Genomic DNA, 24,939 nt, shown 5'->3' with positions numbered 1-24,939 from the left:
TGCAAATGCTGATATACTGAATCTGAGGATGGTTTTTCTTTTTTAATCTTGAGCTCTCCCCCTCCACCTTCTCCTTCCTTCTCACCTTCTTGCCATCTAGGCAGCCTCAAGAGGGATTAAGGGTGGAGAAGGTTTGGGGGTCACATCTTGGCATGAGGGGCATTGATCTTAGCAACAACGAGCAGTTGTTGAGTAATCTCAGGCCTCCTCACCTTGGCCCAAAGTAATTTTGACTCGAAAGTAATCTCCACCTCCTCACCTTGCCCTGCTTCCTTCGCCCCTACTCAACCTGCCATCCTCTTCTATGTGCGCCCTCATCCCCCTCCGCCTTCCTCTTCGCCACCCATCCCCTTCACCTTCCTCTTCTCACCACCTCCACCCCCACATTAAATTAAATTGAATCAAATTACTTAAATTCAATTAAACTAAAAAAATAGCTTATGAGTTACCTACTTGACCATCTCGGCAAACTTCTTTATACATTCAGCTCCATTGAGCGGACTATAGTCACTCCCCATTCATCATGTTAACCTCTAGGTTTGCCATAAGATCCATATATAGTCTTGATTTGTAGCTTGCACACAATCCACAATAACAAAGATAAGGTGCGAGAAGAGAGAATAGACCAAGAGGAGGAGAGAAAATAGAACAAACAAAGAAAAATAGGGGAAACCCCAAAACACGTAGGAGGAGAGAAAACATGGCTGGAGTAGGTTTTACCTACCTGAGGGTACGCACAATATCGTCGGCAATATTGGCGCCTGTCATTTTGGTCAAAATCCCACCAAAAGTGTGGGTAAATCAATTCATTTAAACATTATACCCAGCACATTCAATTCTCCTCACTTTCCAAAAAGATTCGCCGCCTCATGCCACCCTAGCCTGAGATTACTCAACAACCACCCACCGCCAAGATCAATGCCCCTCGTGCCAAGATGTGACCCCCAAACCTTCTTCATCCTCGACCCCTCTTGAGGCTGCATGTGCCATATAGAGCTGAGGGTATGTCGCAACAATTGGTACATCCCTGATAATTGTACGTGCCCTAGATTGCTACGTCACCCAAAAGATTAGTATGGTTACTTGATTAAAATGGTTGTACCCCAATGATGCAAACTTCAAATTGCATTAAAAAATGGCACTGGCCCCTTGGGCCTAACCTAAGCACCATAAAATACTTGCAAAATTTTAAAATGCCCCATCAAAATTACTCTAAAACACAAAAAAACTTGCTATATATTTCACCAAACCTATCAATTTTAAATTGCAAGGATGCCCGGTAAAAATCAAGCCTTATCCTCATTTCTTCCCAAAATAAATCTCTTTCTAGCAAGAATCTCATTAAATGATCCTTTGTACAAGAACATACATTGGCTTGGGCTTTATATTGTGTATCACCTCCGTGACATTAAGTCCTTGAGCTAAAACCCCAAAAATAAGTGCATTCTTAGAAGTCCAATTCTTTCATAATAAGTAATTGAACCTAATAAAGGAGAATAGGCAATTAATTTCACTTGTAGGTCCTTCCCTTTTCCCTAAAATCCATTGTGATCAAGATACATACATTGTGCAAGCACCTCCTTGCACCATTCTGACGCCCAGAGTTTGTTGCCAAAGGGAAAGGCCACTATCAACACCTTCCACATAAAACTCATTGCATGAACCGATACATTGACTTTCAACTAGCAATACATCTTGTTTACCAACACTTGGGGCTCTAGCTAACCCTCAAAAGCTTGTTGAACTCAATAAATTTCTATTTCCCTCTCTTTCAACAATCTATACATCACTGCAGTCCCTAGGGGCTAGACATTGGGAAACTATCCTACCAGCCCCCCAATCCTTCCACTACATCTCCTATCATAAGAAGATATAACAAAATGATGTTTAACAACAGCCTACAAGAACTCCTTGTCATATACTCATGTATTATGCCAACAATCCCTATTTTGAAAGAAAAAAACCCTATTTCTCTCTAGTATGTCAGCACTGTAGTGTACCATGGTATATGTGGTTGCTAGCATGGGTAAACACCATAGCAGCCAGACATGCATAGATGAGGCCACCATGTATAGGGTTTCATGGGGTATGCAATAGGTAGTTGTTTTGTGTAGGAATTTGTGAGTTATGCACAGGTGTGCACCAAACAGATGATGTGCAAGTTGGGCAACTCTAGCATAAGGTTGTACGGGCTCTAAACATGCCGTATAGGGCACGATCATGCTATGTAGGGCTAGTACAAACAGGTGAGTGTAGGAGTTCAACCTAGCACAGATGAGTAGCAGGGGCGGAGAGAGAGAGAGAGAGAGAGAGAGAGAGAGAGAGAGAGAGAGAGAGAGAGAGAGAGAGAGAGAGAGAGAGAGAGAGAGAGAGAGAGAGAGAGAGAGAGAGAGGAGTGGATGGCTAGTTGTTTCAAAAAAGCATGTTGCAGCCATTTATGTAGGGTGGTGCTGGGAGGGGGGAAGTTTTGAACACACTACTAGAAAAGGGGCCCATTTTTTTAGAAAAAAGCACTTGGGCCTGTTTTTTTTAAATAAAAGGGGAGGCCTTAGGCCACTTTTATTCAGCACACATGAAAATCGATTGACCACTATTGTGAGGATTCTTAGCTACCTCTTCATCTTTCATGCATGGAGCACAAGTGGGTCACCTTGTTTTCTTTGCATAATTTTCTCCAGTTTGTCACATCAAACGTATGTTTATTCTCCCGCTTTTCTGAATTTCAGAATTGGTCGCATAGATATCTTGCAGCAACAAACCTCCCTTTGTTCATGAGGTTTTCGACCATGGGAAGATCACCTCAAGGGTATGGGGACCACATGGAGGTGTAGCATGAGGTGGTAGAAGGAGCTAAGAAGACTTACTTTGAGGACTAGATGACATAACTCTGAGCAGAATTTTGAGAAGTGATCAGTGGTTTTGCTCCAGTAGTTAGTGATTGGTTGTGCAACGGTTCCTGCGTGATTGGCAGTAGTAGTAGTTGCGGGTGAGAAAAAGGAGAGGACATAGGAGGTGGTTGACTCTTTGGCTTAATCGCCAAAATATACACTTCGGGTTCCACCCATTCTCGGAAGCCTGGAAGATTTAAATGGTTAGGGGCCTCAAGGAAAAGCCCTGACATGATGGAGAGAACTTAGGAATAAATTGAGAACTTGGGTGGAGTTCGAGATGGTGTTTCAAGATGAGTTCCTCTAGACGGAGGATGAGTTTGATATAGTGGTGAAGTTTTTGGACTTGGATATGAAGAACAAATATTTTGGCACATACTTACAAGGATTCAAAAAGGTACAATCTTGAGTGCCACACATGGATGCCACAACATTGTGTGGGTTTTTTATCCGTGGGTTGGCAACATGGGAACACAAGCACTAGGTAAAGAATAATCATAGCAAGATACTAGAGATGCCATCCAATATGCTAGGATTTATGAAGAGACAATGGCCGACCAGACTCAGAAGAACATCTCTTAGAAACCTCGAACCACAGAAACCTCTAAGTAGGCTTCCAAGCGGAAGCAATAGTTTTTTCTAACAAGGCTCCACAAAACCAAACCCAATCTTAGGGTGAACCCAATCCAAAGAAGCATCAAAAGCATCAGCAGACCCTTTAAAACTTTAGAAAGGGTAGGTATTTCTCTTATAGTAGTTAGAAGGGCCATATGAAGGCAAGTTGTTAAAAGGAAAAGGGCAAGGCAACTCATTTGATTGAAGTAACAGGTAACCCCAAAATTTCTTCCATGGACACTATTGTTTTAAGTCATAGTGCTTGCATGGAATGTGTTTTCAGTATGGCAATCTTCTCGGACTTGATACATATGTATGGGTTGATGTTAGGGGAGACTATGCACATTCTTTTTGACCCTTGTAGCACTCAAAACTTCAATAATGCTAAATTTGTGTAGAAGTTAGGAAAGAAGATGCAACCAAGTGATCATGTGTAGTATCCTGTGAGCCTTGCAGTAGAACATGGACAAATGTGGGACACGCGTGTGTCTCAGTTACCGATATCTATCCAAATTTATAGTCTGCCTAGATTTTTTGATTATGAATCTAGATAGGGTCGATGTTATATTGGGTAGAGAATGGTTTTGTGGCCATGACATCCATGTAGATTGCAAGGGTCATATTTTGTCCTTTTTAGTGAAAGATGCTCCAACATGTTTGAAGGGTGATTTTGCGGTCGCACCCTCTATTTTGTAATTCAGTAGAACTTTGTAATATAATAGAAGATGCTCCAGTATGTTTAGAAGGGTGATTTTGCGGTCCCACCCTCTATTTTATAATTCAGTAAGACTTCGTAATATAATGTATATTTGCTCTGAAGTGTTTCAATACATTTGTACCCTTTCACTTGATGTTAATTATGGTTTATAATGGTTAAGTTAGATGTTTGGGGGACACTGGTTTAGGAAGCATCAGTGTGGGGTTTCGCAGATGTTTTCTCTGCTAAATTAGGTGTGGCCTTCAAGCTGGATGGTTGGTTGATCACACGATTGTTTGGATCCTAGGGTCTCAGCCTATGAGAGTATTGTACCTTATAAGATGAGCCATCTTGGGGAGGAAGAGATTGCTTGACAATAGTCAAAAAATCGCAGGACTGGGATAGATCGCATGGTATATTTCCTTGTGGGACCTCCATTAGGAGGAGAGTTGTCAAATGCGTGGAATGTGTGAATTATTTCATTGTTTCTTCCAGTGGTTTACCATTAGGGTGGACCATGACATGGGGTGGAGGTGTAGTGCATTAGTTGGGAAAGGATTGATCATCGTAACTCGGCTTTAAAAGTCTGAAGGAAATTTTATATGGTGTGTATTTGAGGATCTGTAACATGTACTGTTTGTGGGAAATTGTTTAACCTTGTTATGTCCTATTCTTATGAAGGATAGCTACCCTATGATAGACAGAGTTTATGCGCGACTTGATAAAGAAGTTGGAAGGGTATTTTTTTTGGAGGGTGAATCTTTCACCTAATTTTGTGGTCACTTATATGATGAGAGGAATATGTCGGGCTGATCGGAATTTCATTGTATCGGAAGTAAGTCCAAGTAGGGAGCTCCATTGATTTAGACCCTCAAGGATCATTCCACTTGTTCGGGTGGAAGGTAGTCAATACCATAATCAGAACCCATTGTTGTTTTGAGATGATAGAGCTTGTGTGTCGAATTGTGTTGGGATTAGGAGAGGAATTCCTTATGATTGTCACGTGGCATTCCTACAACAAGTCTTTTAGCCTCTTTGTTTATCATGTTTAGAAAGGAGGTGATATCTTTTGGTGTTAATATGTTTACAGGCACTCTAAAAGCGATGCATACGTGGGAGCCAAAAGGCTATGGCATGTTGACATGGACACTACACTAGACGACGTGCTGTAGTGGGAGCATTGGGATGAGTGCCTTGGCGATGCAGACATGGGTGTGCTATAGGTTTGACATGGACCAAGAGGGGTGCATTTTGGGAGTGATGTAGTATGCATGCAATGTGCAAGGTAGGCATGCAAAGTTGTTGAGGGCATAGTTCTGTAGTTGAAGATTTTTCATTCTTTTGTGGAAAGTACTTTTAATTTTGCAAAAAAATTGAAATCTGTTATGTAGAAGGTTTTTATATTAAAAAAAAAAGTTTTTTGTGCACTCGAGCCTTCTCTCTCTCTCTCTCTTTAAAATTCTCTCTCTAAATAGTTTTTTGTGCACTCCAGCCCTCCTCTCTCTCTAATATATTAAACAAAAAAAATAGTTTTTTGTGCACTCGAGCCTTCTCTCTCTCTCTCTCTCTCTCTCTCTCTCTCTCTAATATATATGCAACAATATTTCGCTCCCTCCCAGTTTGCGCCTCTCTCTCTCTCTCTCTCTGTCTCTCTCTCTCTCTCTCTCATGTCCACTACCGACGCTGAGCCCTTGCGCACGACTACCCAGCCACTGCCTATTATGCTCAAAATTTTCACAAGAGTTTGAGCACAGACACTTGAACCCTTTGTGCGCTAAGGCCAAGGACTCTTTGGTTGATAGAGAATGAACAAGGACCTCGCAATTCGGCGCAGAATCCTGAACATGTGAGTTGAGGTTTGCTTTCTGAAAAATCATGGCATTATCAAGAACCCACTTATTTTTCTTGCTGAATTTCATGCTCAATTGTTTCCATGGGTCCCTTTTGATCTTAATTTGGTATTTTAAATGGGTTAAAACCCAACCCAACATAGTAGCTTAGATGAAGGTTCAAGTAGGGTTAAAACCCTACTCAGCATCGTAGCTTACATGAAGGTTGGAGCAGGGTTTTGCTTTTCAAAACCCTGGCCCAAGCCCCCTCCTTCCCCTTTTTATTATTATTATTATTTTTTGGCTTTTATTTGTAAAGCTAGGAATTCTTTTCTTGATGTGTTTCATTGTATGAGCCTTTCCGTTTCAATGATGTGAAATCCACGGCTCCTCTGAAACCAACCCATGATAACATTAGTGTTGCTTAAGATCCCCTCCCTCTCCTTCCCTTCCATTCCCAGTTCAATTCATTTTAATGTAATAATTTCATGTGCCCAGCTTGAATTTGATTGGATTCATCTACTGGCGTCTGTGCTAATTGATGTGATAAGTTTTATGTCACTTTCTGTTTCAATCATGTTGAACACATGCCCTCACTGGTAAGTTTAAGCCTCTGATGAGGAAGGGGGGGCCGGGATGCCATTTCTGCTTGTGTGGCATAACTGGCAGGAATGGATGCACTGTTGCCCAGTTGCTGACATCACTGGTGCTGGGAAGTGGCCAAGTCAGCGATACTTGGAATTCGCTTGTGCCGCTTTGGTGGAGACAGTAGCTGCATTCGACATTAGAATGTATGGCAGGTATCCCTGGTGGTTTTTGAGTGTTGACCTGCAGTGGCTGACTGCACGACTATGAAAAGATGGGCACCTGTGAAAACATAAATTTTTCTCTGCTTACTAATATTCCTTAAAATTTCATGTGCCTGCTGCAGAAGTACAAAGGCTGTGAAAGTAGGCTAGCCAAGTGTTGTACCTCAACACTAATGGCGTCATAAGTTACAGTAGTTTCACAGATTGTTGTACTTCAACATTGAAAGGAGATGAAAATCAAACTTACGTATTAGAAGGGACAAATCCATACTGGTACAAAATGGGGGATATATGAAAGACTACTTAACGCTGGATCTTGCCGTCGCACCTATTATTACAAGAAGTCATTTGGTTATCATGTCACGTGTACGCCCATGCCACGATATAAGTCTCAGCATATTCGGCATATTCCCTGGTTGAGACAGCATTTAGGACATAAACAAGGCTAGGTTATGGTCTTAGGAGCAGTCGGCAGCAGCATGGGCAGCCTGTTGGCAACATGGATAGCATCAAGGCTACGTGTGTGAATGAGACAGCATTTAATGCTGAATTTATCAGGTCGTGGACAGATAAACAGGCGGACAGCCCCTTCCCCTGGCCAACTAGCTCTATCAAGATGTCATGTGCATCACGGATGCCATGGACATTCTCAGGGCTAGATCCAGAAGAGGCAAACAGATAAAGACTATGAACCAGTAGAACCAGAATGTAGGAGCTTCAGGTGTAGCATCTGAGGTGAGCATGGAGCAGGACAAGTGGGATCATGGAAGGAAGCAGACAGCTGAAGCGCATGATCCAGATAAGTTGAGTCGGCTGGCTGCAAGAAAGAGGGTGTCGGCTGCCCATAACATGGTCGGCTGAACCAGCAGATAAGGGGCAGCAGCAGGCGCAAGCAGAAGGGACTGAAGCGCTTCATCAGGGGCGGCTGACCAATAAGGCTGCTGGCCGACCAGTAGTCGGCCAGTTCCACATGCGTTTTTGGTGTTTATGGCAAGTCTGCTGGCCGACCAGCAGTCGGCCAGTTTTCACATGGATCCCAAGGCCTATATAAAGGCACACTTGCTCCTTGTTTTATTCATTCAAACCCACTAGGGGTTGGGATCACTAGAGGTCCCATAGGGGACAGGTTTTGGTGTTTTACCACCTTTTCAAGAAGGCAGCCAAGGGCTGCAAGATATGTACCTTTTTGTACCATAGTATATACTGAATTTCCAGCACTTCTCACTCTCTCTCTCTACTCTCTCTCTACCTGCGTTTTTGCATCAGATGGTGCGTTTTTATATCAGAAGGTTTCCAAGAGTGTTTAGGGCTGAAAGAAGACTCCCCAGAGCTTCCCCATGTTACACAAGACCTATATATGCATAAGACATCATTTGCATCATCATAACCTTTTGAAGAAACATAAAAGTTAGTAGAAATCATGTAGAAGGCCAGAGGTCATCCTATTGGGTAGACCAAGGGCCTAGTAGATGTACAGACATTTATGTCACCTTTTTGTACCATAATACAAAGAAAACTCTACACCAACACTCTCTCTCTTCTCTCCTATGTCTTAATCATTTTCATTAATCAGCATCTTGTTCTTAATCAAGCTTAGGGCTGTGGATTAGGCAGTACAGCTTCCGCGCATGCAACATTGGTATCAGAGCATTCAAGTTCACCCACTAAGCATAGTCCCAAGAAGGTGTACAGATCCATCGGAAGAATGCAGCTAGGGTAGCATATGGAGTGGTCTGCAAACAACAGGCAAAGCTGGAGGAAGGCATTCTCTGGGAGTATGTACTCAGAATCATTACATCATTTGCTCTTAGATCAGTTCCAAAGGCCTAGCAATAGGCATGATCAGTTCTGGTAGACCCACCGCTATGTTAAGGGAAAGGAAATCGTAGGCCTTGTCACGTGCACGCTTGTGCCATGGCATAAGTTTCAGCATATTCAGCATATTCCCTTGGTTAGACAACATATTCCTTGGTTAGACAGCATATTCCTTGGTTTAGGACATTAGCAAGGCTAGGTTATGGTCTTAGGAGCAGTTGGCAACAGTATGGGCAGCCAGTCGGTAGCATGGATAGCATTAGGGCCACACGTGTGAATGAGACATCATTTAATGCTGAATTTATCAGGTCGTGGACATATAAACAAGTCTATAGCTCCTTCTCCTGGCCGACCAGCTCTACCAAGACCTATATAAGCATAAGGCATCATTTGCATCATCATAACCTTTTGAAGAATAATAGAAGTCAATAGAAATCATGTAGAAGGCCAGAGGTCACCCTATTGGGTAGACCAAGGGCTTGGGAGATGTACAAACATTTATGTCACCTTTTTATACCATAATACAGAGAAAACTCTACACCAACACTATCTTTCTTCTCTCCTCTGTCTTAATCATTTCATTAATGAACATCTTGTTCTTAATCAAGCTTAGGGCTGTGGATTAGGCAATAAAGCTTCCACGCATGCAATTTTTGACATGACATATATAAACATGGACACACACACACACATGCATGTGCACATGCACATTAACATTAGTATTAGCAATTTGTGTTACTTTTTGATTTCTTTCCTTTTTTTTTCTTGTAGATATAACAAAAGAGAGGACGATTTTCCTACATTGCGAGCTTACAATGATTACTTGGAAAAGGTCGAGGATATGAGTAAGTAAACTGGGTAGTTCCTTTGATTTCCACCTGCATGCTTTGTTACATGCACGTGCGGAAGCTTTAGTTGTACAACGTGCATCAAAGTTTTTCAGTGCTTTAATTCTTTTTTTAATTCACTTTTGGAGAGAGAGAGAGAGAGAGCAAATTAACATCTACAAAAGACCAAAGGGTCTATGAAACCAAAAGTGTCACGATGTGTCCATGAAGTGGAAAAATCATGGGAAAAAGGAATGATTTAAAAAACCCGACTAGAGCTGAGAGAAGAAACAACAGCCTTGCCAGTGCCAGTGGTTCAATGCTACAATGATACAATGTGAGGGGATCCGAGTGGGTCCTTGACAGCTATGAGTGTTGTGTAGAGGCTCTCCACATCCACTCATAATTTTAAAAACCGAATTAGAGCTGAGAAAAGAAACAATAGCCCGGAAAGCGTCATTGGGTCAATGCTACAATGATACGATGTGAGGGGATCCAAGTGGCTCCTTGATAGCTATGACTTTCATAGAGGCTTTCCACATCCATTGCCTGTGCAAGGGAACTCCTTTATCTTTGGAGGATCTCTCGGATTTGAAGCTTTGGGTGGAGCATCTCCTCAACCTAGTGGGTCTTGGCCGTCTAGCTCGTTGCACCCGAATCGTTGTCTAGGGAGACATCTTTTAGGTGGGGTGGCATATGTGGCACGTGCTTTCAGTGTGCATTGCTTGGTTTGTCGAGTAGGGGCATCTGGGCTAGGGCTATCTCGTGGTGGTCGGCCTCCATCCTGGTTTGCATGAAAGAAACTCGTGATGGTGCGCGTGAGGTATTTGGGGTCTGCATGTGTGCCTCTTTGCATAGCTAATCTTTGTGGCGGTGTAGCGCGATCAGGTAGAGTCCTAGGTATCGTTGGTCTAGGAAATCAATGACCTGAGTTCTATTAACGTATATGAAAGACCAAAGGTTTTATGAGACCAAAAGTATTACAATGTGTCCATGAAGTGACAAAATCATGGAACATGATAAAAAAAATCCAACTAGAGCATAGAGAAGAAACAACACCCTTGTAAGTGCCACTGGTACAATGCGACAATGATATTGAATTGCTGTTTGTGAGTGACAACTGTCTGTGTACTATGTTACATGTAGGCAGGTGGGGCCTAGGCAATGATAACTGGTTACATTCTGTAATATGCGGAAGCTTCGGAGAAGGATCGGTACTTCAAAACTCAGAAATCAGCACTCTTTTCGCGACGGAATTAACGCACAAACTGAAAGACGATGTGCAGAAAAATAGAGAGAGAAGGGGGAGATGGAGAAGGACACAGTATTGGGTCCCAATTATCCTCTGTAGGGCCCCACCACGGATGGTGTATTTGCTTTATTAGAATGATGTAAATCTGAACAAATACAAAGTACTTGACCTTTTCTTGGCTGGAAAACCTGCCCTTGACCTTCAGTCCTTCACCCCTTAGCTTTAGCAATGTTCTTGGCTGTCCTGGCCCTTGGTTGCTTGGAGCTCTTGGTGAATTGTGAGATGGATGAAATGATTTATGACTTGGGTATTTATACCCTCTACTTTATGCAGTCGGCTGGCTTCAGGGAGCATCCACGACTGAGTCTAATTAATAAACGTTTTCACACTTGATTAACTGCTGTCCAGCCTGCGCATATGTTCTGGGACAGCCTCCTGACTGCTGGGCACCATGCGCATGGGTGTGGGACTGCCCCCCACACCTGGCCGACTGGCTGGGTAGGGTTTGTGACCCTGTCGGTTGCCTGTCCAGCAGCCCTAGGGCTGGCCGACAGCCCTTCCAGCCCAAGCCATGGCTGGTGGGCACAATGGGGGCCCTCCTGGCCCCTTGGGGATGGTTCTATACCTCCCCCATGCCCATTCTACAAGTGCAAATACAAATCCTCACACTGGGGTAGCCCTATGGGCTGGCCCCATCTCTACATGCAACCTACATGCCTATAGAGGCCTGGCATCCAGTTGCAAACCAGATACACCGCACATCTGACATCATTCCAGAGGGAGACTCACAGCGCGGACTGGCACTGCTTCATGTGCAGGACAATGCACACTTGACCTTGGACTCATGTGCAGGACGATGCACACCTGACCTCGGACGAATGAGATGGATCCCTGGCTGACTCGTCCCGGACTGGGCTCACATGGGACCAGTTCACCATCCCAGGTCCTGCACCTTCTGTACAGAAATGTCTACGTGGCATCCAAGTGTGGGATGCACGTGACATCCCCTTCTGCTTAACTTGACGGAAGCTGCATAGCCTCCAAATAATCCGTCAATAATGCCGGATAGTCTTCGAAAAACTCTTTGTCGAGCCATACCGCTTCATGAGTTCCTCGGTCCTGAAACTTCGTGAGGAACTGTCGTAGTCTTCGGCCTGAGCCATGCTTGAAACGGTGCAGAAGGATCTGTTCTGGAACCATTACTTCTGCTTCATCAATGATGTCTGGTTCCGCTTCGTCTTTGACCTCTGAAGGGGGTGGACCTGCATATGGCTTTAACCAACTGACATGAAATACAACGTGCATAGTCCAACTCGGAGGTAGCTTTAACTGCATAGACACCTCATTAATCTTTTTCCGGATGGGGAATGGTCCGAAGCTCTTGAAAGACAACTTTGGGCATCGCTTGCCCACCTGCTTTAATCTTTGCTTCATAATCCGAAGATATGCCCAATCCCCTTCCGAAAACTTCATGTCCCTTCGGTCTTTATTGGCCTGTCGAGTGTAGGCCTCTTGCGCTTTAGCCAATCTGTCTTTAACGGACTCTAGGATCTCCTGGTAAGACTCCGTCACTCTGTTCGCCTCCGGTATTGAAGACGAAGTCCTGGTTAACAACGACTGGAAAGGCCTTCCAAACGCTGCCTCATATGGAGTCCTGCCAATAGCTGAAGAAAAAGAATCATTCAAAACAGCTTGAACTAAAGGCAAAAACGATTCCCACTTACCTTGCTGATCGTGGACATAACACTTCAGCACATCAAAGGCCAACTGGTTGTATATCTCTGTCTGGCCATCTGTCTGTGGGTGGAATGCACTGGAAAAATTCAACTTAGTACCAAAATTATCAAACAATGCCCTCCAAAAATGACTGGTAAACTTGGCATCTCGGTCTGACACTATGGTCCTAGGAATCCCACCAATCGGGTACCAATGCCGAATGAATAGCTGGGCAACATCCTCGGCGGTCACATTGGCCCTGCAAGGAATAAGCATCACAAATTTGCTGAACCTGTCAACAATAGTCAAACACTGTGTATTACGCTTACTCGGACTGGGAGGCAGATTTGTGACAAAGTCCATCGAAATGTCTTGGAAAGGACCCTCAGGAATTGGCAAAGGCTGTAACAACCCTATCTTCTTTCCACGAGGAGCTTTCACCTTTTGACAAATGTCACAGCGTTGTACATATGTAAACACATCACGCCTCACCTTTGGCCAATAGTATTGCCGTTCTAATTTCTCCAGAGTCGAGTTCATGCCCCTATGACCACCTGTAATGGCGTCATGGGCATCATGGAGAAGAGCTGCCCGGAATGATTTCATGACACACAGTCGGCCTTTGTAGTAAAGCCAACCATCGCGTATCAGAAAATGGCATGGTCCTGTGGCATCCAATGCCTGTTCCCACTGTGTACCGAATTCCTCGGAATCCGCGTACGTGTGCTTCATGTCTTCTAGTCCTGTACCAACAAGGTCTAGTCTAGTGGTCTGAATCGTAGATACTTGTCCCTTCCTGCTCAAAGCATCGGCCACTGGATTGGCCTTTCCTGGAAGGTACTCAATCATGCCACTGAACTGCTGGAATATCTGACTCCAGCGGTGTTGTCGATCACTCCACTGTGCACTTGGCATCGTCTGAATCCAGCGCAATGCCTGATGGTCAGTGCGGACCTCGAAATCACGGCCATACAGGAAATGTTTCCAATGTTTCAAGGCCTGTATGACTGCTAGGAGTTCACGATCATAGACTGAGTAGTTCTTTTCGGCGGGCAGTAACTTACGAGACACGTAAGCTACTGGATGACCATTCTGTTGCAATACACCTCCAATTGCGATGTTACTCGCATCGGTGATCACCTGAAATGGTTCGTCCCACGAGGCAAGGGCTAAACAAGGCGCTTCTGACAAAGCCACCTCGAGGTTCTGGAATGCCTCCAACGCTCGTGGAGTCATTCGAATCTTTTGCCTCCTTGTTTTCACTCTCTTTAGCAGATCGGTGAGGTCTGCCGAGAGATCAGAAAACTTGTCAATGTGGGTGGAATATGCCTGGCATATACCCACAAATGATCTAATGTCATAAGCAGTCTGAGGTACTTCCCAGTTAACAATCTCGGCCACTTTAGCCGGATCAAGTCGAATGCCTTCGGCACTGATTATATATCCCAAGTAATGTACCTGGAACATATAAAATTTTGACTTCTTTTCATTGACATAGAGCTCGTTGCTTTCCAGCAACCTAAGGACTTTCTCCACATCAATGTCATGCTGCTCAACTGTAGCTGAAAATATGAGTATGTCGTCCAAAAATATGAACACACACACTCCAATCAACTCCCGAAAAATACGCATCATCATGCGGTTAAATGTAGCTGGGGCGTTCGTCAATCCAAATGGCATAACCACAAATTCATAGTGGGCCCGTTCTGTACGGAAAGCTGTCTTGGGGATGTCCCCCTCAACAATCCGAACCTGGTGGTACCCACTCTTTAAATCCAGTTTGGAGAACACCTTAGCTCCATTCAGCCTCTCGAGGATATAGTCAATTCGAGGCATCGGGAATCGGCTCTTGATAGTCAGCTTGTTGAGTGCACGATAATCGACACACAACCGAGAAGACCCATCTTTCTTCTTGACAAATAAGATCGGTGCTGCAAATGGCGACACGTTGGGGCGGATGAAGCCAGCTTGCAACAATTCTTGGAGTTGGCGGTCCAACTCCGATTCCATTGCCTTAGAAAGGCGATACGGGAACTTGCTCGGGGGTTCCGAGCCTGGGAGGAGGTCAATCTTGTGATCCTCCGGTCTGGACGGGGGAAGCTGGGGAGGGAGACTGTCCCGAAGAAAAATCTTCTGGAACTTTTCATGGAGAACCGAGTACTTCTCGGAAGCACTGGCCACCGTCTGGGCTATCTGGACGTAAATCATCGCACACTGTGCGCCTTTCCTGACTGCTCGCTTAGCCTGCAAGTGGCTTATGAGCGGAAAGTGTGGAATACCTGGCTCACACTTAATGGTCACAGGGGTGTTTGACACATTCCGATCGATCTGGAACGTGTGCTTGTCCCACTTGACATCAGGAAGAAACTTGTGAAACCACTGGATACCCAAAATTATGTCTGCTCCTACAAGAGGGGCAACCATAAAGTCACGCACAAACTCTATGCCCTAAATCACTAACTTAGCACCTAGAGCTTCATACTTGACGCTCGTTGTCATACCTGTGCTAAAACCCTCAACTTGTTTGTCCACCGGAGTTAGCTCGAAACGGGCACGCCTAGCGGCCTCTTCCGTGATCACATCCTCTGTACTGCCGCTGTCAAACAAGACGACGACTCTCTGGCCACCTATGTAGCCAAAGGACTTGAGCAATTCGTTGCGCTCATACTCCTGGTCATGGGCGCCCTTCTGCTTATCTTCGAGCTCCCGGCTAATAATTGCTCCAACTGAAGCACCGGGGGTTGAAGAACTGGGGGTAGCCACCGGGGTCTGTGTGGGAGCTGTGCTCACCACGGAAGCTGTGGAGGCGGCGGCGGCCTTTGGAGGCTTCTTCGGACAATCCCGAGAAGTATGTCCTTTTGTGTGACAAAAGTAACATCTACCCTCCTTCCTGTACTGAGAAAGCTCCTCAGCACTCAACTTGCCACCTGTCTTGCCTGCCTCCGCTTTCTGGTCTGGAGTAAGCTTAGACGCATTGTTCGAGTTCTTGAAGCGAGAGGCTCCCGGGCTCTGTCCTGGGGAAGACCCCGTCTGGTTCTGGCTTTTGCCCCCCGAGGCGTTAGCCTTGGGGGAAGCCGGCTGGGAAGTCTTGGGCTTGCCACCATTGTGTTTCATTTCTGCACTCTGCGCAAGCGAGAGTGCGTCCTCAAAGGTGGCTGGCCTAAACATACGCACCTCCCATTGGATTTGCGTGTCTAGGCCATACAAAAACTGCCCTTTCTTGTCCGCATCAGATAAGCCTAATTGTAGACACAAGGTCGAAATTCTATTGGCAAACTGAAGGACTGGTTGCGCGTTCTGACGCGCTCCCTTGAACTCGTCTTCGAGTCGCTCAAGGTAGTGGGGCGGTAAAAACCGCTGCTTAAGGTCACGGACGAACTCGTCCCACCCATAAGCTGCCATACCTGATCTGGTGTGGGCATGAGCCCACTGAGTCCACCAAGGAATGGCCTCACCTTCCAAATACCAACTGGCTAAGATCACTTTGTCAATATCTGATTTCCTAACTGCGGCAAAGTAAGCTTCAAATTGATGTAACCATGAATACAGAGTAGTGGGATCGAGTTTACCATTATACTTACTGAAATTCATTTTCTCGGGAAAATGATTCGAGGGCGCCGCCGGTGTCAATCTGGCGTCCAAAGCTCGGAGGTAACGCTCGTGTTCTACTCGTCGCATGGCTTCGTCTTCTCGTTGTCGAATCTCCAATGCACGCATCTGCATCTCAAGCAAGGAGCTTGGCTGCGGCTGTGACCCTGCGAGAGGGTCCCTGTGACGAGGATCTGGTATCTGGGATACGGAAGGAGAGGGAGGAGGAGATGGAAAACGCGACGCTGGAGAGCGAGAACGCTCCTCCAGAGCCAAAATCCGCGCCTTCTGTTCATCCAACTTGGTTGTCTGGTCTGCGATTGCTCGCATCATCTGCTGGAACATGTCTTGTACACTCAAGCCGGGTGCCCTAGCTGGGCTGCCTGGTGCACTCTGGTCCCATGGTTCTGGTTCTCTCTCGTCGCCGAAGTTCGCCATAGCGGGAAAATGCAATTCCTTTACGGAACGCAATCTGACCATCCACTATCTGTGTGGGAGACTTCCGGAGGCTTCCGGAGGCTAAAAACCAACCGTCCTTCGAGGGACAGGAGTCACTCCGAAAGGGGTAGTCCACCGGCGTCTAAAAACCAACCACACGAGCGAAAAAAATTTTCTGGTTTTCTTTGCTGAATCTTTGTCCTTGAAGTGAGCTCTGATACCACTGTAATATGCGGAAGCTTCGGAGAAGGATCGGTACTTCAAAACTCAGAAATCAGCACTCTTTTCGCGACGGAATTAACGCACAAACTGAAAGACGATGTGCAGAAAAATAGAGAGAGAAGGGGGAGATGGAGAAGGACACAGTATTGGGTCCCAATTACCCTCTGTAGGGCCCCACCACGGATGGTGTATTTGCTTTATTAGAATGATGTAAATCTGAACAAATACAAAGTACTTGACCTTTTCTTGGCTGGAAAACCTGCCCTTGACCTTCAGTCCTTCACCCCTTAGCTTTAGCAATGTTCTTGGCTGTCCTGGCCCTTGGTTGCTTGGAGCTCTTGGTGAATTGTGAGATGGATGAAATGATTTATGACTTGGGTATTTATACCCTCTACTTTATGCAGTCGGCTGGCTTCAGGGAGCATCCACGACTGAGTCTAATTAATAAACGTTTTCACACTTGATTAACTGCTGTCCAGCCTGCGCATATGTTCTGGGACAGCCTCCTGACTGCTGGGCACCATGCGCATGGGTGTGGGACTGCCCCCCACACCTGGCCGACTGGCTGGGTAGGGTTTGTGACCCTGTCGGCTGCCTGTCCAGCAGCCCTAGGGCTGGCCGACAGCCCTTCCAGCCCAAGCCATGGCTGGTGGGCACAATGGGGGCCCTCCTGGCCCCTTGGGGATGGTTCTATACCTCCCCCATGCCCATTCTACAAGTGCAAATACAAATCCTCACACTGGGTAGCCCTATGGGCTGGCCCCATCTCTACATGCAACCTACATGCCTACAGAGGCCTGGCATCCAGTTGCAAACCAGATACACAGCACATTTGACATCATTCCAGAGGGAGACTCACAGCGCGGACTGGCACTGCTTCATGTGCAGGACAATGCACACTTGACCTTGGACTCATGTGCAGGACGATGCACACCTGACCTCGGACGACTGAGATGGATCCCTGGCTGACTCGTCCCGGACTGGGCTCACATGGGACCAGTTCACCATCCCAGGTCCTGCACCTTCTGTACAGAAATGTCTACGTGGCATCCAAGTGCGGGATGCACGTGACACATTCTAAACATTTATTTTACATGAAAAAACTTGTAGGTAGGAAACTTGTGGGAAACTTTGGCCTAATTTTACGAAACCCGTTTTTGAAACGCGTGTGAAACATTTAGGAAATGCGTTTCAAACCACCCTCTGACTATTGTGAGGGGCATTTGGGTTAGGGCTATCTTGTGGTTGTCCACGAGGGCCTCCATCTTGGGTCGGATGAAATCTCTATATAGCTGATCTCTGTGGTGGTGGAGCTTAATTAGGTCCAGGCATCGGCAGTTTTGAGGGGCATAGAAATCAAGGGACTCATGAGGGGCTGAGGAGTCTATATAAACAAGGCTCACGCTCTTCACTTTCAATCACACGAGCAACCAATTATTTATGTCAAGATCAATGCAAATCAGCCCAGCCATCAGCATGAACTTGCGTTTGCCGATTCCCTATTCTTTTGTTTGTCCCTTTGTTATGTCCCAACCAGCCTAGGGTTAGGGTAGGGCCAAGGTCAGTTATATAGCAATAACTCTGCTATTATTGGCCCTTTCTTTATTTATTAGCTTTTAAGCTTTATTTATAAGCTTTTAACTATAACTAGCCCCTTGCTATTATTTATAAGCCCACGGCCAATCCAGACCTCATCCTACTAGCACCCTCAGCCTACATGTGAACCCTCCAGGTCCCCACACCTTTTAACTATAACTAGCCCCTTGCTATTATTTATAAGCCCATGGCCAATCCAGACCTCATCGTGCTAGAGCCCTCAGCCTATGTGTGAACCCTCCAAGTCCCCACACCTTGCTAAGCCTTAACGCTAATCTTGGGTTAACCCTAGCCCTAATCTTGGGCTAGCACATGCCGCTAACCTCAGGTTAGGTCCTTGGGGGCATTATGAGTCATTTAGAGGTATCCACGCAGCGGACATGATAGTTTCCAGGGGCGTGCAAGACCTCAAGGCCATGGAGTTGTGAGTGGGTGGCTTGGCCTGGTAATATGGGATGCCAGGTTCGGGTCATCTGAGATTGGTAGGCTCCTTGTGGCAATCAGACCTCAGGCTCAAGGGTGGTTGGAGGCATTGAACCTATGCTGGGTGGCGAGTCGCTAGCCACAATCTATCGCGGTCATGCAATGCGTATGGCATCGAGTCTACGAAACCTCGTGTAGGGTTTCTTTGATATGTGATCAAACCCTAGTCCTTACAGGGTTCTACATCAGATAATCCTTGGTCAGGTTGTGCGGGGACCTACCCTTGCAGCAGCCTATGCACAATTTGCTCACATGCACTCCGCACTCAGTGCATGGTGACAAGATAGCTCATCATCAGCAGTGCAACATCTGAACATTAACCCAATAAGATGATATTTGTCGTATGCCGTGATCCCATTGTATATCCTCAGTCCAGGATAAGTTAGGCACGAGCTACGTAGGTCATTCCTCAGCCTTAGCAGGTCGGTCGGTCGGTCAGTCAGTCAAGTCCCTTAACCCACTTGGAGAGAATCATTCATGCATGTAGAGTCAGTAGAAGCCTTAGGGTTTGCATCAGAAAGCACTCTGCATTTTGCATAACATGCATTCATATGCCTGTGCATCACTTAGAACATCACAAAAGCCTTAGGAAATGAACTAGGATTTATCTGGTATTTTTTCAATATTTTATAGTATTTTATTAGCATTTAATGCCATTTTTATAACATAAAGTTTATTAACTTTATGACCAATCAGCCAACTTTGACCAACTCCCAACTAGTATAAATAGGCAAGCATTGTGCTTAGTTCTCCATTCAGCCCTCAGAATCCAGGCGCCTCATATCATCAGCCCTAGGAGCATCCCCGCCTGCAGCCATAGTCTCATCCAGCCCTTGGAGTACTTGCGTTTTGCTTCAGCCAACCCTGGTTCTCCAACGCAGCAGTTCAGCAGTCCCTACAGCCATCAGGCGCAGCCATTCAGTACCTCCACAGGCCCCAAATCAGCAAACACCTGCGTTTTCTGCATATATCACAGCCGGCCTGTGTATAGTTCACTACAGCTCTGCGTTTTCAGTCCTACAGCAGGTCCAGGTCTGTGTTTTCAGTCCTAAAGCAGTCCTACAGCAGTCTACATCCTTCTATGCATCATCCACACATGCTCCAGCCATTTGGTGAAGGTAACACAACATTCATAAGCATGCATTTTCAGCATATTTTCATAGCTTAGAACAGTCCACTACAGTCCCTTCTCAGCCTCTAAGTGTGCAGCCCTTCCTCATACCCTTGGGAAGAGTGCATAGGCTCGAGATCAGTTCATTGTGGTGTTTCTACAGTCGTGTACAGTTCAGCCAGGCTTCGGATCCTCTGAGATCTTGCGTTTGGCTTATCTACAGTCCACAGTCATTCTCTCTAAAGTAATAAAGCAAATACTATCTCGGTAACGGAATAGGGGGCCCTTCAGTGGGTAATTCGGGACCCCATAATACGGTGTACAGTACTCATCTCTCTCTCTCATCTCTCTCTAAAGTTTGAAGTATTAAAGTGGATTGCTAAACTCGCGAAACTCAGGATACAGAAGACGGTGTGAGCATTTGTGTGACAGGATCCTCCAATATGAAGACTTCCGTTGCATGTTACATTGGTATCAGATTCAGCTTGTCCACACACACCGTATCCTAGCGTGAGGGCATCCTTGGATGGTCAGATTGCGTTCCGGCACGACCACCGACTTCAGCATCATGTCTATAGAAGAGAGTACTGGTCAGCCGGAAGACATCTCCCCCGAAGGAGACCATGCTCTTCCATCTACGTCTACAGGAGACACCATAGCTCTTCTTAGAGCTCAGAACCAGCTGCTCATGGAGCGTCTCCAACTCTTGGAGGCAGCAACAGCACGTCCTCCTCTGCCTCCAGCAGCACTCGACTTTATCTCCCTGTTCTTTCAGATTGAACAACAAAGGAGAGAGGATGAGGCCCGAAGGAGAGAAGAAAAAGCAGAAGCAGAAGCAGAAGCTAGAAAGCAACAAGAAAAAACAGAAAGACGGGACTATGAGGAAGCCCATCACAGGATCAACGAAGACCGGCGTTAGGCTGAACTTGCCGCTCGGGAACACCAACGTGAGCTTGATCGAGAATGTATGTTACTCAAGCACCAACGGGAAAAGGAGACCATACACTTGAGGTATCAGTATCTCTCCTCAGTTTCCCCAGCCATAGGTGTCACCAGCCTGCAGTCCGTAGCATCAACTACCGTCATTCGCAGTCAACCAAACTTCAATAAGTATGATCGTAAGTGTGATCATTTAGCAGTTAATCAATTTATTCATCAGTTTAATGCTCATTTTCCATTAGCTAGGATCACAGATCCTCAGGATAGAGTCCACATAGCGGCTCCCCATCTCATTAGTGAAGCAGTCACTTGGTGGCAACATTGGTCTAATCTCTATACAGACCAGACCACAGGTGTCACAGCTTTCTGCTGGGATACCTTTGTCGATGACCTGAAGACCAGATTTCTCCCGCCCTAGTACATGACCGGTTTGGCAGATGAGTTCTATGGACTCAGACAGAACGGATCTCCAGTGCTTCAGTTTTCTGGAAAGGTAATTACTTTAACACAGCAGTTAGGGTTATCTGCGCAGTCCAAGATGGAGCAATTCATTCGTGGATTGGATCCTAACATTTGGTTCACAGTTCGTAACTTTGAACCTAGTACATATGACCGGGCTGTGACTCTTACTCAGAATGAAGAAATGAAGATGAATGGAGGCAAGCCCAAGCAGTCATCAGAGTCCAGTACCAAATCCCAACAAGGGAAGGGTAATTCGTCTTCTAAAGACACTAAGACAGACAACAGTCCTAGTTCTAGTTCAAGGGGTAAGGAATCCAAGCCTAAGAAAACCCTTGAGGAAAAGACTAAAGCAGGCATTACTGGAGGCTATCTTCCTCTAGAGGAGCAAAGACAGAATGAGTCAGAAAACCGATGTTTTTTCTGTCATACCATTGGGCATGGTAAGAAGGATTGTCCAAAAAGGCAAGCGGAGCAAGCCTCCAAAGAGCCTTATGCTAGAGTTGCCGCAGTATCCCCCGCTCCTCCAGACCCGCCTGCTACCACCAATGCGGTCCATATCTTACCTTCTATGCACGATGCCCGACCCATACAGGCGCAGGCGCAGGCGCAGGTTGGCACAAGAAAGCAGGCGACGGTAGCCGACAAGTGAAACAAGCACCTGCAAAGACTCCCCAATTTAATTTGAAGTAACGTGCACCCATGCCACGCACATTTTCTACTTCAACAGCAATTGCAGGTGGTTGCTCATGGTCCGTATCCCACAAGATGCAAAATCTGTTTTTGTTTCCTGTAGGACGAGGTGCACAAACCACTTTGCCCAGAGTGGCTGCTATACCTGGCAAATGTTCCCTCAAATAATCCGGAAAATCCACGACCTCGACCCAAACAGGACAACGATGCCTAATCAAGGACTGATAGTCCTTGGTCGGGGACCAAGGTAACACATGTACCAACTGTACACTAAACATAAGGGGAGAAGTTTCAAGCATTTGCTGCTTATATTGACCATCAGACAGTAATACATCATAAAAACCCCTTGCTGCAAAGTGAACTCCATCTACAAAGGGTCCACCTAGAATGGACTGAATCCATTGAGCTACTTCTTGTGCAGAAGGCATTTTACCTGGAAAGAAGAGAATAATCCCTTTCTCTGAGTATCTATGCAGAGGAGACACAATCGTCGGCAATTTAATCTTGTAACTGAAAGAAGGAGGCGGGTCCTTCCATTTGACACGACTGTCTACAAAGTCCTCACATAAAGCCTCATATACAAACTGTGCATCCGATGAATCTTGCTTAATCATGGTGACAGATTCAATTGCAGCATGCTGCCTCTTGTTACTGTCTGCAGCATTATCCCGGCGAGCATAGGTCACAACAGTCTCAGACATAATTGCAAGAGTAAAGTCTGTACAACACTGCTAAACAACTTTTTTTTTTTGAAAGCTGTATGCTGTATACAGGAGCCTTTAAAATTTCTGAAAAGGAAGGCGAAACTGCACGGGGAGAGAGGATGGCGTGCGAAGATCTCAACCACACACACACACACACACACACACACACACACACACATACACACACAGAGTAGGAGGAGGGAGAGGCGAGATTGCAGGCTCACAGACAGTTGTCACAGGCGAGCAGAATCGAAAGGAGACGCAGGCGAGGACAGTCGCAGGAATCGCAGGCGAACAGAGTCGCAGGCTCACAGGCAAGTAGAGTCGCAGCTTCGAAGGCAAAGTGAGTCGCAGGCGAACAGGCGAACTGGGTCGCAGGCGATAGGCGAACTGGGTCGCAGGCGAGCAGGATCGCACACCACCACACACACACACACACACACACACACACACACACACACACACACAGTGACACACACACACACACACACACACACACACACAAGTATATACATGCATATATTTATTATGCATATGCCTACACACATATATGTGTGTGTGTGTGCGTGCGTGTGGAGGATGGCCAAGCACAGTGCATCATCGAGAATGGTCTATCTATGCCCTAGAAGATGGGTCATTTTGTTAGACAGGGCTGTCCACTTAGTGCTCTTCTTTATGCTATTGCAATGCACCCAATGCTATTATACATAGATAAGCTGGTAGAGAATGGTAGCTTACATGGCATCACCATACCTGGAGGAAGAGACTTTGTCAGTCAGGCGTCTGCTGATGAAACCGATCCCATCAAGTGGGAATAGACTCCGTTGGACACCCACACGCGTAATAGCACAACTTAATATCACAATTTGAAATGGACAACTTAATAACAACTGGAATTTGAAATGAAATGAAATGAAATAGATGGACACCAGCACTGGGGCCGGAACGGGCCCCTACAGTTAGGCGGCCGGTGGCTATACTCTGCAAACAAGCGGCCACATCTCCATCTTCTGTAGGCTGCTCATCCTCTCCTCAGGCGGCTGTACCTTCCATGCGTAGTTGCTGTTCCTTCAGTTGGTAGCTGTGCTCCTACAGCCAGGCGACTCCTACGTCTCCTCCTCCACAAGAAGGCGGCTGTGTCCTGCACAGCAGGTGGTTGTTTTACTTTGCTGGCGGTTGTGCCTCCTTTACATAGGAGGCATCTCCTTTCTTCAGGAGGTTATATTTTTCCCAAAACAACTACTCCTCTCAACTTGCTGCTGTGTCTCGGTGTTCCTCTCAAGTAGCTGCACACAGATACCTCGGGTATTGGTCCTCCATCTGCGAGCTACAAGTAAGTGAATTTCAGATTTAAGTAAAGAACTTTGTGGTAAATCTGATAAGGGAATCTCTCCACGGTAACACCCGTTCGGTGCCGGGTAGTCCAAGCTCTTGGAGAACCATGGTCCAAAGGTGCTGAGATCGGGAGAGCCAGGCGTTAGTACGGGAGCGCCTGTTTGTGCGTGGTCCTGGAACACTAGTGGGGCGCTCTCCGCGGAGTCCAGTGAAGGCACAGGACCGTAGAGATTGGACCACTCAAGTGGTCGCTCAACTTCGAACGTCGACTTCGAGCCTTTTGTTTGGTATTGTAATTCATTTGTACATGGACATCATGTGGTTCATTGAACCCATGGAGCATTGTATTTGTTAAATACTCCCAATAAATATATCATATATTGAGGTGCACAAAAGCTGGAGAATGAATACACAGCCGCCTACCGTGGAAAGCTGTGCAACTTGTATGGTCGCCTGACTGTAGATGCACACACACAGTCGCCTGGCTGTAGATGTACATACATAGTCGCCTGCTGGAGTTGGAGTGCAGCTTGTTGGTGGTGGATACACAGTCGGCTGCTGAGGTAGGCAGCGCAGCCTGAATAGGAGGAGGGGTAGCAGCCACTGAGCAGAGAAGGTAGCCGCTTGTACGGAAGGAGATGCCTGGCTGTAGCCTGAAGAGGCATGGAAGAGATGGAGGCGCCTAATAGCCTGCTTTAGACAGGCGCTGCCTGCTAGTCTGAGATGAAGCAGCCGCCTTGTTGAAGATTCAACGCAGCCTACTGGACAGAGGAGGTCGCCGATTGCTGAAAGGATGAAGTTGGTGCAGCCTGAAGCGGAGGAGGTGATCGCCGGGCTGCTCTCGATAGAGGTCGTGGCTCCCTTTTTTAAAGTTTGGAAGGGCAGTAAAACAATTTGATTTGGCTGGCTCCCCACGTTTGCAT

General features: G+C 46.2%; 1 protein-coding gene across 1 annotated transcript in view; it reads left to right on the top strand.

The window, feature by feature from the left end:
- Positions 1–5,811: 5,811 nt before the first annotated feature.
- The window catches only part of LOC147612719 (cyclin-dependent kinase-activating kinase assembly factor-related / CDK-activating kinase assembly factor-like protein), a 72,735-nt gene continuing 53,607 nt past the window's right edge, over positions 5,812–24,939 (top strand). Inside the window, exons 1-2 of the mRNA XM_086783289.1 lie at positions 5,812–6,046; positions 9,425–9,498. Coding sequence (XP_086639415.1) covers positions 6,006–6,046; positions 9,425–9,498 — 115 coding nt within the window. The 5' untranslated portion in view covers positions 5,812–6,005. The remainder of the gene's footprint in view (positions 6,047–9,424; positions 9,499–24,939) is intronic.

The sequence above is a fragment of the Cibotium barometz genome, chromosome 45, assembly GCF_041138505.1.
Source record: "Cibotium barometz isolate CiBa-2024 chromosome 45, ASM4113850v1, whole genome shotgun sequence".
In the NCBI taxonomy this organism is placed as follows: domain Eukaryota; kingdom Viridiplantae; phylum Streptophyta; class Polypodiopsida; order Cyatheales; family Cibotiaceae; genus Cibotium; species Cibotium barometz.
This window is presented reverse-complemented; position numbering and strand designations above follow the sequence as displayed.